The 14,543-nt window shown below is 43.1% G+C and overlaps 1 protein-coding gene across 1 annotated transcript in view; it reads left to right on the forward strand.

The window, feature by feature from the left end:
- The window catches only part of KDM5B (lysine demethylase 5B), an 83,333-nt gene that overhangs the window by 44,971 nt on the left and 23,819 nt on the right, over positions 1-14,543 (forward strand). The window contains exons 11-18 of the mRNA XM_038749281.1: positions 897-1,016; positions 1,659-1,817; positions 2,210-2,391; positions 4,354-4,516; positions 5,952-6,071; positions 7,590-7,784; positions 10,268-10,449; positions 13,484-13,608. Of these exons, the coding sequence (XP_038605209.1) occupies positions 897-1,016; positions 1,659-1,817; positions 2,210-2,391; positions 4,354-4,516; positions 5,952-6,071; positions 7,590-7,784; positions 10,268-10,449; positions 13,484-13,608 (1,246 nt within the window). The remainder of the gene's footprint in view (positions 1-896; positions 1,017-1,658; positions 1,818-2,209; positions 2,392-4,353; positions 4,517-5,951; positions 6,072-7,589; positions 7,785-10,267; positions 10,450-13,483; positions 13,609-14,543) is intronic.

Raw genomic sequence — 14,543 nt, forward strand, 5'->3', positions numbered from 1 at the left:
AAGGTTACAGTCATGATTCCTGTTGGGCCTGTTCATTTCCAGGAACACCCTAGTAGTCCTTGCCCAGTGATGGCCCAGCCCCAGTAAGCAGTCTGTGGACTGGTACTAGAACATAGGTTTCCTGATTCCCAGAACAGTGCTCTTCCCGGCTGGAATAACAGTGGGCACGAAGCCAGAGGGTGGAAAGTTGGGGGCAGGGGTCTCACTGACGAGAAGAAGGAAAAGTTGAGACAGACAGGGGGTCGTCTTCAGTTTTGCATGGTGAGGTGGTCAGGAAAAGCTCTCCACCGGAGCAGCTTCCTGAGCATCATTGCTTGGTAAACTCCAGGTTGAGCTACTGGTGCTGTTATGGTGAAGTCTACTCCTAGGTAAGACTATATATACATATAAAAAAAAAGGCCAGGAGGCTAGCTGTGAAATGTGACTTTTCAGATTTTTGAAATCCAGAAGGAAATGTGCTTCACCTTCCGAAAGTTTATCCTTAGACCCAAAGTTTCCAAATGTTTCTATAGAAATAGGTACCATGGACAATTTGCAGGATGAATCAAATGTAAAATTCAATTTATTATTTTCTTGAGTTGGATTTTAATAATAATAATAACGATGATGGCATTTATTAAGCACTTACTATGTGCAAAGCACTGTTCTAAGCACTGGGGAGGTTACAAGGTTGCCGACTTGTACTTCCCAAGTGCTTAGTACAGTGCTTAGCACACAGTAAGTACTTAATAAATGCGATTGAATGAATGAATGAATGAATCATGTTGTCTCACCTGGGTCTCGCAGTCTCAATCCCCATTTTACAGATGAGATTTTTCTGACGATAGAAAAAAAAGCAATTCTGTCCCAGTTTTCACTGAAAGGTCTGGGTAGAGATAATTCCCTTTTTGTTGCAGGAGTGCAATAAGCCACAAGAAGCATTTGGCTTTGAACAAGCAGCCAGGGACTACACACTTCGCACTTTTGGGGAAATGGCGGATGCATTTAAGTCTGATTACTTCAACATGCCAGTTCACGTATGTATCCTTGCGGCGTTTTACGTTCTGCAGCTTACATTTCGGTGTTTCTGTAGCCTGAGCTGGACAGGCTGTATTTTAACATTATAAACTTATTTAGCCACATGGATTCTTTCCTTTAGCGAGATGAGATCTTCATTATAAGTGTTGCTTCTTTTGCTTAGATTCCTAACCCTGGGTCTCTGCCCCAGCCTTTCTTGATTAAGCACTTGAATAAAGAGCCCTCATCATTGAGGAACCTGAGAAGTTCTTCATTTCCCAGATCTCACAGCTCACATCACTGTGGCATTGGCTGCAATTCGTAGCGAACCCCTGGCTAAACCAGCCCCAAAACTCCCAGTGAAGTTTTTTGCTAGATTTTGGCATTCCAGTGGCGATGGGAGTCGGGGTGAGAGGGGACATTGAGCCTCTAAATGTGAGTTTTGGCATTACTTTTGATTCACAGTGAATTTGGCCCAGTTGCTTTGGGCATCTAGCGATGACCAGAAGTGACAGAAGCAGTTCGTTCCTGTCAGTTCTTTCTGGTTTGTATCCTCTCAGGTCCTGGATAATCAGAACTGAGATGGGAGCAATTTAAGGAAAAGAGCTTCCTGCACAGGGGGCTGGGGGACTGTCTCACTCTCCCTCTTCATAAATTTCCAGATGGTTCCTACAGAGCTGGTGGAGAAAGAATTTTGGCGTCTGGTTAGCACTATTGAAGAGGATGTCACCGTGGAGTATGGGGCTGATATTGCCTCAAAGGAATTTGGCAGCGGCTTTCCCGTCCGAGATGGGAAAATCAAACTTTCCCCGGAGGAGGAGGTAAATGTCTAAACTGTAGCTCTATCTTTACTGACAATGATGGAGCAAATTTTGTAGTTCAGCCCAATCCCGTTCGAATAAAAGGCTAAACTAAAAAATAAGAAAATAATAAATGTTTCTCTCTTCAGCCTGGAAATTATTTGATCTGTGTGTCTTGTAGTTCTTTATGGTTATTCTGCAACAAGTGTATACTCTCTTTAACAGGTCCTCTGGAGATGCTGACTATTTAATGTTTCTGGAATATTAGGTGTAAATGTATGTTAGAGCTAAACTCCTTTCTGGAAGTGGTTGGGGCAAAAATTTTGATTATCGGATGATGTTCATGTCTAGGAAATCTGCCTCGGAAATATTGGCAGCCATTAAACTGCTTTGTTTTGTCATTTGGTTTTTAGGAATATCTTGATAGTGGCTGGAATTTGAACAACATGCCTGTGATGGAGCAATCTGTCCTGGCTCACATTACTGCAGATATATGTGGCATGAAGCTGCCATGGCTTTATGTGGGAATGTGCTTTTCTTCATTCTGTTGGCACATTGAAGACCACTGGAGTTACTCTATTAACTACCTGCACTGGTGAGAGATCACAAATGGAGCCAAGGGGGGGGATGATTTAATAGTAAAAACCTTCTTTTTCAACTCAGCTCAGCCTCCTGGCATGGATGGCAGTGTAAATTGAAGCTCCTTGATGTTCACTTGAATGGAGCTGATTTTACAGTTGCGTATTGAGGGTGTCCATGGTAGGTCTTCTAATTATTGCATGGGGGAAGTTGGGTCCTAGCAGGCATAAAGCTAAAGGGCATTTGTCTAATAATTGTGGTATTTGTTAGTATGGTGCCTAGGACATGGTAAGCACTAAGCGCTGGGGTGGATACAAGCAAATCAGGTTGGACCCAATCCCTGTCCCACACGGAGCTCACAGTCTTTGTCCCCATTTTACAGATGAGGTAACCAAGATCACACAGCAGACAAGTGCCAGATCTGGAATTATGACCTATGACCTTCTGAGTCCCAGGGCTGTGCTCTATTCCCACTTTTAGTGGGGATGTGTCACTGGGTGGCAGGCCCAGTGACTTCGTTAGCTCTTTAGTACTGTTGCTTAACCACCTTGCCCCTGGGGTCTCCTCTCACTTCTTGATGTTTCCAGTCCCTGAATTCTGATTTCAGTTTCTCCCTCATCCCACATACTTTAGGCAGTTATGCAAGTAAATGGTTGTTGGTTTTCTTTTAATCTGCCCATCTCTAGTTGCCTATATAACTAGCTCATAGTCCCTGTTCATGTGGCACGACAGTCCAGAGACTGCCTACCAATTTCCCATCCCTCTGAAGTCCGATGATTTCCTTTTAGGACCCCTGTACTAATTTTTGCCTATCAGGGCAGCTAAACACACTCTGGGGTTGTGTGTGTAACAGGTAACCTCAAATTAAATGGAAAACGTCACCACTTTCTAAATGCTTTCCCTCACTCAGAGGTCCCTCTGGTTTTTCTTTGTCCTATCTCATTCCTTGAGTAAATATTGAACCAATTGAACATCTGAAACCCTCTCAAATTCCCATACTAGGATCTTTTTTTTTATAGAACGTTAGTGCTTACTGTGTGTCAAACAGTATTCTAAGCACTGGGGTTGATACAAGTTAATTAAATTGGCCCCAGTCTCCGTCTCTCATGGGCCTCATGTTCTATCAGGGAGAATAGGAGACTTACTGTTATATTGTACTCTCCCAAGCTCTAAGCATAGTGCTCTATGTACAGTAAGTGCTCAATAAATATGATTAAATGAATGAACTGAGGCACAGAGAAGTTAAATCACTTCCCCAAGGTCACCCAGCCAGCATTTGGCAGAAGCGGAATTAGAACCCAGGTCCTCTGACTGCCGGGCCTGAGCTCTTTCCTCTAGGCCATGCTGCTTGTGGGGTGGATCTTAAGCCCATCCCACATGCAAGATGGAATTGGAATGGATGAGAGTATTGTCAGTGTGGCCTCCCATAGGTAATTGTTTCCAGTTGTAGAGCTGGGGTGAGCCTTTCTGTACCTCACAGGGATGTTAGATTAATTGTTTGGTTTAAGGTGCTTTGAAGAGGAACTACTCTTTAGAAATGCCAGTTGCCTTATTATTTCATTTAACCTCAGCTGTCAGAGTGGAAAAGGGAAAACAGAGCATTTTAATGGCCGTTCCACATTGGATCGTCCCAAATCCGGTGTAGGAAATGGGTAGTAACCACATAGTCTGGAACTAATGTGATACCATTTAGTCCTAGAGAATAGGCATTGGACTGTTCCAAAGGATTTAGAATACAGAAAAACCCAACAACAAATCATAAGGACTTACCCAACTTTCCTGTTGAAGGAGAAAACACGATGCATATGGTCAGATTGCTTCCACAGGGTATTCTTTTGTTTTGCTTCCGCTTCGTGGCACTCATGCTTTGAAAGCAGAGTATGAATTTCTGAAAGCATCACCTTCCATATTGGGAATAGTCTGATTTTATTATTTCCCTCTCCTCCGTCCTAATTTTTTTCCCCTGTTCCATTTGCAGGGGGGAGCCCAAAACCTGGTATGGAGCCCCAGGCTATGCAGCTGAGCAGCTGGAAGATGTAATGAAGAAATTGGCTCCAGAGCTGTTTGTCTCCCAGCCAGATCTCCTCCATCAACTTGTCACCATCATGAACCCAAATACATTGATGGCTCATGGTGTGCCTGTACGTTTCGGGCCAGTCCCTTGGCCATGTGTTCTCTTTTAACTTCTCTTCCTGATGTTCCCTGCTTTTGTCAAACTGGTTTTATCGCAACCACTGACTGTAGCATAGCTTGATAGTCACCGAAACTCGTGTCCTCAAGCCAGTGGGAAGCCAAGCACTAGAGAAGCTAAATTTCAGCATTCACTCATTCCCGATCATCTACTATGCAACTACACATAGAACTTGACCAGCCCACAAGTTTGAGTCCTGAAAACACAGTAAACTCAGTTGTTTTTCCTTATGGAGCAAGAAAAGTTGTTCATCCTGACCCCAGTTTCTTTTCAGAACTCCCATCCCCACCAATCCCCAACATTACTAGACTTACGGACTTTATTTTGTATTTTGATCATGTCCTGTGAGCCTTCATGTGTACTCTGAGCAGACAGCTGTCTGTGTTGGCAGGTCTGGTCAAAGGTAATCCACATCCTATAGCCTCTGGGATGGGCCATAATCCCAGGGCCCATTCTGACTGAGCTGGGTCCCAGCACTCCAGCTGGTCCATGAAACCTCCCTGGCCAAGAGTGGGATTGAGTCTTTCTATATATGACCTGAGTTTATGTAGGACCCTCTCCGCTTTCCATCAGACTGCCCAGTCCCCTTTTAAATTTCTAATACCTGAGAGCTAGGAACGATACTGTTCCAAGACAAAACTCTCAACTCAGAAATGTCCTCTTAAGAGTTTCCCAGAGGCCATAAACCAGGGGAATAAAGTAGAAACCTTCAGACGTGACATAAGTTTTGCAGATGCGAGCTACACAGACCTTTAGCAGTAATATTCAAATGTCTGCTGGGTGCAGAACACTGTACTAAGCTTTTTGGGAAAATACAGCCCAAGTCCATCCTTTATCCATTATCATTGACTCAGGTCATCTATAAAGGAGAGACTCAGTTTGGAGAAAGAGGAAAATGAAGGTTTCCAGGAACTTTGGTTTGGTTTACAAAGATCCATGGACCACACTTATGAGATAACTGATCTTAATATTATTTGGCAAGATCAGTATCCAATTGGCAACTTTTCCCTTGCTTTTCCAAGCAACATTGGCTCTGGCATTTTTCCCCTTCAGAGATATTTGGTCTTCATCCTTGAAAATACAGTGCCAATTCCATTCCTGCGTGCCAACTCCATTCCTGCTGGCAGAAACAATAGCCAAGGTGACTTATGGCAGAAAGGGGAAGACATATCCCCTCCCCATCTTGACTGCATTTCCCTGGCTTTTTTTCTATCAGTGGGAATCCCGGTGGTCTCTCAAGGCCTGTATTGCATTGCTCAGCTATCTTCTCATGATGGGTCATTGATGGAAATAATCAACATAACTTCAGAACATCGCTAATTGTGTTCCTGCTTTTCTATACATCTTTACTGTCTCATAAATGAACCATTTTTTGCCTTGATTAGGTTTACCGAACTAATCAGTGTGCTGGAGAGTTTGTGATTACATTTCCAAGAGCCTATCACAGTGGATTTAACCAAGGTTTTAATTTTGCCGAAGCAGTTAACTTCTGCACTGTCGACTGGGTATGTGACCTGAGGACTAAATGAAAGCATTTTTGAATTTCTCATAAATTTGTACTTTTATCAGTGTAAATTGTATATTGTAATGTACAAAATGTTCGCATTCTCAGTTGCCCAAGAAACTAGATAGTGGTATCACTCACTAGTTCCTTTCTGTGCGTCATTTAGGTATTTTTGTTTTTAAGCTAGAAGCCAGTTAAAATCACTTTGACCAGCACCTACTAGCTGTAAGGAGCATTTCTCAAATTATCCAAATGGTGCTTTCTCGGCACTTTACTAGGTCCTTGGGAAGTTCAGAATGACAAAATGACCTGTTCCTTGCCCAAAAGGAGTTTATACCCTAATGGGAGAGGTGAACATAAAAATACTTGCAATTTGAGTGGTCAAAATAAATTGAGCAGATGTGTGCACGTGTATACACATATATACGCATGCGCGCCCTGAGAAGGGGGTAAATAAGTTCGTACATTCCAGTAATATAATCAAGAACCATAATTTAGTATCAGTAGGTTCAACTGTGTTACTGCCTTTATCATCCTCATCATCAATAGCATTCACTGAGCACCTGCTATGTGTAGTGCACTATACTAAACATGTAGGAGAGAACAGTAGAGTTGGTGGACAGGATTCCTGTCCTCAGGGATCTGACAGTCTTGTGGGTGAGACAGACACTAAAGTGACTTACAGATAAGAGGAAGGAAGAGGGCTTTTAAATCTTTATATATATATATATATATATATATATATATATATATATATACATATACATATATACATACATATATATATATTTATAACATATGCATATGTTATAAATATATTCAGCACACACACACACATGTATATTATACATATGGACCTATATTGGTACTGAAGAATTGGGTAAGAAGCTATGAAATTAAGGTACAACGGGTGTTTGTGAGTACACAAATGCGTAGGTGAAGTGCTGGAATGGCAGCTGGGTGGGGAGAAGATAACCTGAAGAGATAGGAGCGTGGTTCAGTGGAAGGAGCCCAGGCTTGGGAGTCAGAGGTCATGGGTTCTAATCCCGGCTCTGCCACTTGTGAGCTGTGTGACTTTTTGGGCAAGTCACTTCACTTCTCTGGGCCTCAGTTCCCTCATCTGTAAAATGGGGATTAAGATTGTGAGCCCCACGTGGGACAACTTTGATTACCTTGTATCCCCCCCAGCGCTTAGAACAGTGCTGGGCACATAGTAAGCGCTTAACACATACCAACATTATTATCATTATTAAAGCAAATACTTCGACTGTTCTGACATGTTTCTGACACATCATCCCATGCTTTTCATCAAGAGTCTCTCAGAATTAATAGTGAATGATGGGGCAAGGAGGCTAAATTTTTGCTTAAATTCCTTAGTGAATACATTTTGAAGAGATTTACTTTCCTAGCATATGTCATTATTTATTTATTTATTTGTGATTAGCCTGCTATTTCTATCTCTCTGGGTATTTGTCACTGCATCTTGAAACAAAGTTTCTCTCTCCACCTCTCAATAAAGCTGCCTTTAGGCCGTCAGTGTGTGGAGCATTATCGACTGCTGAACCGTTATTGTGTGTTTTCTCATGATGAGATGATCTGTAAAATGGCTTCCAAAGCAGACGTCTTGGATGTGGTGGTGGCTTCAACTGTTCAGAAAGATATGGCTATTATGATCGAAGATGAAAAGACTTTGCGGGAGACTGCCCGCAAATTGGTAAGGTTTCGGCAAAATACTGTGATAATAGTCGTGCTTCAGAGGAAGGTTGTTTTTTAGGATTTGGGATTTAAGGATTATTTTTTGCTTGACAGTGTTCTTTTAATTCAGCATGTAAGAGTAACCTTTGTACGTTCTTTTTAGTTGAGCTAAGTGCCCTGTGACCTATCTGCGGCATTTGTAAAATAATCCTGCTGGGGTTTTTGCTTTAATTTATGGTCCCAATATATAGACCTCTGGGAGCCTAGGGATCAATGGGTTAAAATCTATAATTAAGAAAACAACACCTAGCCGCAGCCTCTGAAATTGAGCTGAGATCTGATGTCAGCATATTCTGTCTCCTCTCCAAAAGAGCCAATTACTAAAATTCAAAGTATAAAACAGGTTTGGACTCTGATTTTATTTTAATGGTGGCAGTTGGCTGTTAGTAAATCAAGAAGTAATGGGGTGTGAATGCAAACTAGATTAAGTGTCACTTTGATTTAAAGTGGGCCTAGTTCCCTTGGACTTTAGGTGTGGGCCTTAAATATAAATAAAACTGCCAGGATGCAGGACTCAGGGTGCAGAACACCTTGTGAGGTATTCGCAGGGGATGGTGATAATGCAGATCACTGAAATCCCTGGATAATCTCAAACCTGCTTTAGCCAGTAGTTTAATCTCCTCACCCAACCTTTTACCAGAGTTCGTTCATTCATTCAATCAGTATTTATTGAGCGCTTATTGTGTGCAGAGCACGGTACTAAGTTCTTGCCTTGTCCTCTGCTAATACATGATGAAGTGAGCGAAAGACTAAACACCAAAAAAATTGATGGAGGAAAACAAGGAATTAGAGGCAAAACTCCCATTGTAGTAGTTGCCTCAGGGATCCAGGTGTATCAATTATTTGTATTTATTGAACACTTACTATGTACAGAGTACTGTACTGAGAACCTGGTAGAATTCAATAAAGTAGGTAGATAGGAGGTGTAGTTTAGTTCCTTAAAAAGTGGGGGCCCTTTGGAGAACAAAGGAAGCCTGGAATTTGGGGAACTATTCAAATACTCCCAGACTTCCAAGTTTCGGGCCTGGGAATATGAGCTCTGGGAGCTTGGCCAACCCCCAGAATGCCTGCAGCAAGCTCCAGTACTGTGAGTGTTTGGGGTGTTCAACACTTCACCCTTCTTTCCTATGATTGTGATCTTGTGACATTCCATCGTCATGATTTATGTAATGACAGAGAAGACAGGGAGAACCCAGAGTTTAAATTCTGCTTCAAGGTCACAGCTTGCTGGTAACATGACTTTCAAGGAGCTTGGATAACTTAGCAAATCCAAGAATTCCCTTTGAACTGTTAAAAGGCTGAGTATACTCCCGTTATGAATGCCAGTTTTAAGAAAAGAAAAAATTCAGCCAATGATTCTGCTTAGTCTGAATGAGAGTTGGAGGCCACTTGAGTCCACCACCCTTCCTCTAGGCAGAACCGTATTTGTACCTCTCTGGCAATCTTCTGTTCCTTAAGGGCTTTCTTCATTCTTTTTGATTGCTTGATCTCCTGTCCAAGGATTCCAACATTAAGGAAATCCTTTGGGGATTTGCCAATTCCCTTTTCTTGCAATTTCAGCCCTGTTCTATCATCTGTCGTGACCAGCCATTATCTGTTCACCAGCATCTCTTTAATTTTTCCTGTAATTGAAGATCTTCACTCTTTAAGCCCTTCTTTCCAGATTCATTCATTCATTCAGTCAGTCAGTCATATTTATTGAGTGCTTACTGTGTGCAGAGCACTGTACTAAGCACTTGGAAAGTACAAGTCGGCAACATATAGAGATGGTCCCTACCCAACAACGGGCTCACAGTCTAGAAGGGGGAGACAGCAAAACATGTAGACAGGTGTCAAAATCGTCAGAACAAATAGAATTAAAGCTATATGCATATCATTAACAAAATAAATAGAATAGTAAATATGTACAAGTAAAATAAATAGAGTAATACATCTGTACAAATATATATATACAAGTGCTGTGGGGAGGGGAAGGAGGTAGGGCGGGGGGGAGTTGTAATTCCTTTAGCCTTTCCTAATAGTTCCTATTTCTCATCATGCTATTTCTTTTTGCAGTTGACTTGTTAACTTTTCAAAAGCCTCCACGTATGACATTGTGGAACCTAAAGTGGACTTACCATCAACTCCATCATAGGATATAAAATGCTCACATGTTCATTGCCCATTTTAGTAATAATATAGGCCTTCACAATAATTGAAAAATTTTAGCTGTGTTATGCCCAGTAACAACCTCCCATTTAAAAGCCCTGTCACCCAGTCAAGGAACAAGGGGCGATTTCAGAGACAAAGAAACTCACTCATGTATTTTGAATAAGTTAAATTCCCTTGTGTTTTCTCCCTGACACTTGCTAATTTCCCAAAGCTCAGGTACTGTGTGTTCTTAACTGAGGGGGGTGATTTGTACCGTCCTTTGGAGGCTTCTAAAAGCACACTCTGTTCCAGGGAGTAATCGATTCAGAACGAATGGATTTTGAGCTGTTGCCAGATGATGAGCGGCAGTGCGTAAAATGCAAAACCACCTGCTTCATGTCGGGTGTCTCCTGCTCTTGCAAACCTGGGCTGCTGGTATGTCTACATCATGTGGAGGACCTGTGCTCCTGCCCTATGTATAAATATAAAATGGGGTAAGTTGAGTATCATTTCTTCTGCAGCCCACACCCTCTTGCCTTTTCCTTGATGTGGTTGTGTCTCCCATGAGAGGCAAATAGGCCGGGAGGTGTTAATGGAACAAATGTATTTGTACAGTTTTTCAAGGGAACCTGTGACAAGCTGTGTTGCTTTTGTTGATTGGGCCCTGTCCCCTCTGTGCTGGAGGACTGGCTTTGGAGTATTCCATTTAAAAAGATTTTAAATATATAAAGCAGCCCTCTCTCCCCTGCCACCCCTCCCCACTCTTCTCTGCCCTGTCTCGGTGTATATTTTGTCTTTGTCTTGGCATTGCAGTCCTTCTTGAGTAGTTATAGCATTTAAGTCCTTACTATATGCCATGTATGGTTTTAAGTATTGGGGTAGTTCCAGGATAGGACATGGTTTCTGCCCCACTCGGGACTCATAGGCAAAGAGGTAGGGAGAGTAGGTGTCTTATCCCCATTTTACAGGTGAGGAAACTGAGACCTTAGATTAAGTGACATTCAAAATCACACAGGAGTCCTGACTTGCAGTCCCATTTTCTTTCCAGTAGGCCATACCTCCTTAACTTGAGAGCTGATAAGGGAAGGAGTGTTAAAGGAAGGCTAACAGATAGAGAAGCCCATAATTTGCTGATGCCGACAACAGAAAAATGATCAGAGCTCTGCTACTCACGTCTTTAGACTCCCCTAAGTTGTAGTAGTAGTTATATTTGAGTGCCTTCATGCAGTGCAGTGTTCTAAGCACTTGAGGGATACAGCAGAACTCCAAGACATAATTCCTGCCTACAAGGAACTTAACGTTTTTACTGGGGGACAGACATAGAACTTTAAAATATGGATGTATACATGAGTATTGAGGTGGACATAAATGCATAAGTGAAGGAGGCAGCTAAAGGGCTGATCAAAATTGTAGTTTTGTAATTAGGGAAGGTGTGTTAAAGGAGGTGGGATTTTATAAGGGCTTTGAAGGTGGAGAGGGCTGGTATGTGGTGGGGGTGGGTCTGATTTCAGGCCTTAGGGACAAGGTGAGCAAGGGATTCAAGCTAGGCAGGATGAAGAAGACTTGCAAGAAGTGAAGACTCTGAGTAGGGGAGTAAGATGTGAAGTGAGCTGATAAGTAATGCGGAGAGCCTGGAAACCAGTGCATGGCTTAATGGAAAGAGTATGGGCCCGGGTTCTTATTGTGTTTCTGCGACCTGCTTGCTGCGTTACCTTGGACAGGTCACTTCACTTGTCTGTACTTTAATTTCCTCACATGTAGAGTAGCGATTCAGTACCTGTTTGCCCTCCTATTAGACTGTGGGCCCCACCTTGGAACAGGGACTGCGTCCGCGGTAATTAACCCCAGCACTTAGAACAATGTTTGACACATAGTACGCACTTAAATACTATTATTATTACTATTATTGAGTGTGTGATATGGACAGAGGTGATCGACTACTTGAGGATTTTGAAGAGAGGGGAGATATACTGAGTAATGTTTCAGTAAGATGATCAGGGTGACAGCAAGAAATATTGGACTGAGGGACCAGCGGGGAGGCCGAGACAATAGTCCAGTTGTGTTATAATGAGTTCTTAAATCAGGGTGGTGGGACAGTTGTGTTATTCTTAAAGGGGGGAGGGACAGGAGTGGATCCGGGGAGTGTTTATGAAGAAAAATCAGAAGATTTTGGCAGGATGTGAGAGCAAAATGACAGTATGGAGCTGGAAAATACCAAGATAACCGGCTTCAGTCACAGAGTGGAGGATGGTGTTGTTAGTGGAGAAGGGGAAATTGAGAGGAACAGTCAGGAGGAAAGAGGAGAATTAAGTTCAGTCTTGGGCATGTTAAACTTGAAGCGCAGCGGGCCACCTATTTGTGCCGTGAAGGTTAGAGGAGATTGAGGATGGGTTAGTGGAGACAAGGTTTTATGGCAGGCCAGTTTGGTTTTTAAGTCAACCACATGGAGGTGGTAGGTGAAAGCTATGTGAATGAATGAGTTTCCTGGGAGAGTGGGTTAAGAAGATGAGAAAGATCCAGCACAGAGCCTTACTGTGAGGATGAGAGGTGGAAGAAAGCCTGCGAAGGAAACAGAAAAAAGGAGTGATCAGAGGGGATCCACCTCCTCACCAATTTACCTGCCTCCTGTCTTTCCTATCTTTGTCTATGCTTCCTCACTCTGGTAATTTTTCTAAAATGTGTTCCTGCGCAGATCTCCTCTCCTCAGAAATCTTCTCTTCATCAAGCAGAGACTCTTATTCCCAGGTGCTGACATATTTACTCTGCCTCATTCTTGTCTCGTTTACCTCCAGTCCGTCTTCAAATCCATCATATCACACCTCTCCCTATCTTCAAAGCCCTTCAGGAAGCCTTCCCTGATTAATTTTTCTTCTCCCCAGGTTATAGCCCCTCAACTACCACTCCAGCACTCACAACCAAGCAGAGTGTTTTCATTCATAGCAGTTAACCTCTTACAAATCAGACTATTTGTCTTAATTCATACATATGTATCCACTTCTTCTTCTGCCTATCATTAAACTATGCTAGTATCTGTCTGCCCTAAGATCACACCTCACATGCTATTGTACTCTCCCAGATGCTCAATTATTACTGTTGCTGAACCAGAATAGTGAAAAGGCAGCAAAATCAATGTCATATAGTGTTATAAGGGGAAGGGGGTGGTCCACAGTGTCGAAGGTGGCTGAGAGGTCGAGGAAGGTTTAGACTTGGCTGTGAGAAGGTCATTGGTGTCTCTGGAAAGTGCCCTCTTGGTGGAGCGAAAGCGGGGAGAAACCTGACTGTGAAGAGCCAAGAAGAGAACTGGACAGAAATCAAAGGCAGTGAGTGCAGTCAGCCCTTGCAAGGAATTTGGGGTCTTACCTTGGGTACCCCTTTGGACTCTTAACCCCCAGTTTGACATCTGATTCTCCGAAGGACTTGAACAGCGGCTCAAGAAATCCTTCTGGGATATCTGTTGTTGCAGAGGTGGGATTGAGCTCTGTGTTGACCGTCAAAAACCTGATGGGTTGAGTGTGTTTTTGCCTTTAGATATAGATACACTTTGGATGATCTCTACCCAATGATGAATGCACTGAAGCTGCGGGCGGAGTCGTATAATGAATGGGCAGCAAATGTGAATGAAGCTTTGGAGGCCAAGATCAACAATAAGAAAAGTAAGTGATGAGAGTGTGTTGTAGTAGTAATAGTATTTATTAAGTGCTTACTTTATGCAGGTCACTGTACTGTAGAGAAGCAGCGTGGCTCAGTGGAAAGAGGTCAGAGGTCTTGGGTTTGAATCCCGGCTTCACCACAGGTCTGCTGTATGACCTTGGGCAAGTCACTTAACTTCTCTGAGCCCCACTTACCTCATCTGTAAAATGGGCATTAAGACTGTGAGCCCTGCATTGGACAGCCTGATCACCTTGTATCCCTTCCAGCACTTCAAACAGTGATTTGCACATAGCGCTTAACAAATGCCATCATCATTATTATTATTACTAACTACTGGGAGAAAATTCACCAGTGGAAATTAAAGATGGTCTTGATCTTTTGTTGGGCTCAGAATGTGAGAGGAGAAGGGACCGGAAACACTACACCTGGAAAGATGATACCTTAAAACACAACACTGACTAAAACACAAAATAAAAACAAAATCAGTAGGGTGCTGTGGCTAGAGGAGCAGAATTTCAGCCACCTCTAGTCACAGCAACCTCTACAGCAGCCACCGGTCAGTCACCTTGGGGTTTTGTGGAGGCCTTGTTTTGGCGGTGTTTTTGTCTTTCCTATTGGGGTGGTGGAAGGCAGGGCATGATGCAGTCCCCTTGAGAGCATCTAGTGTGGAGGGAGAGCTGGGGCCAGATCCCAGTGTAGCAGCATGGACAGCTATCTGTCGACCGTTGGGGACACCGAGAGTACACGACAGCAACTGAGCCCGCTGTTGGGTAGGGACTGTCTCTATGTGTTGCCGACTTGTACTTCCCAAGCGCTTAGTACAGTGCTGTGCACACAGTAGGTGCTCAATAAATACGATTGATTGATTGATCTCCCCAAGCCAGCGGACTTGGAGCAGACTGGGAGCCGGACCCTTGGTGGCGGGAGGGGAGGCGGC

The sequence above is a fragment of the Tachyglossus aculeatus genome, chromosome 7 (assembly GCF_015852505.1).
Source record: "Tachyglossus aculeatus isolate mTacAcu1 chromosome 7, mTacAcu1.pri, whole genome shotgun sequence".
Taxonomy (NCBI): Eukaryota; Metazoa; Chordata; class Mammalia; order Monotremata; family Tachyglossidae; genus Tachyglossus; species Tachyglossus aculeatus.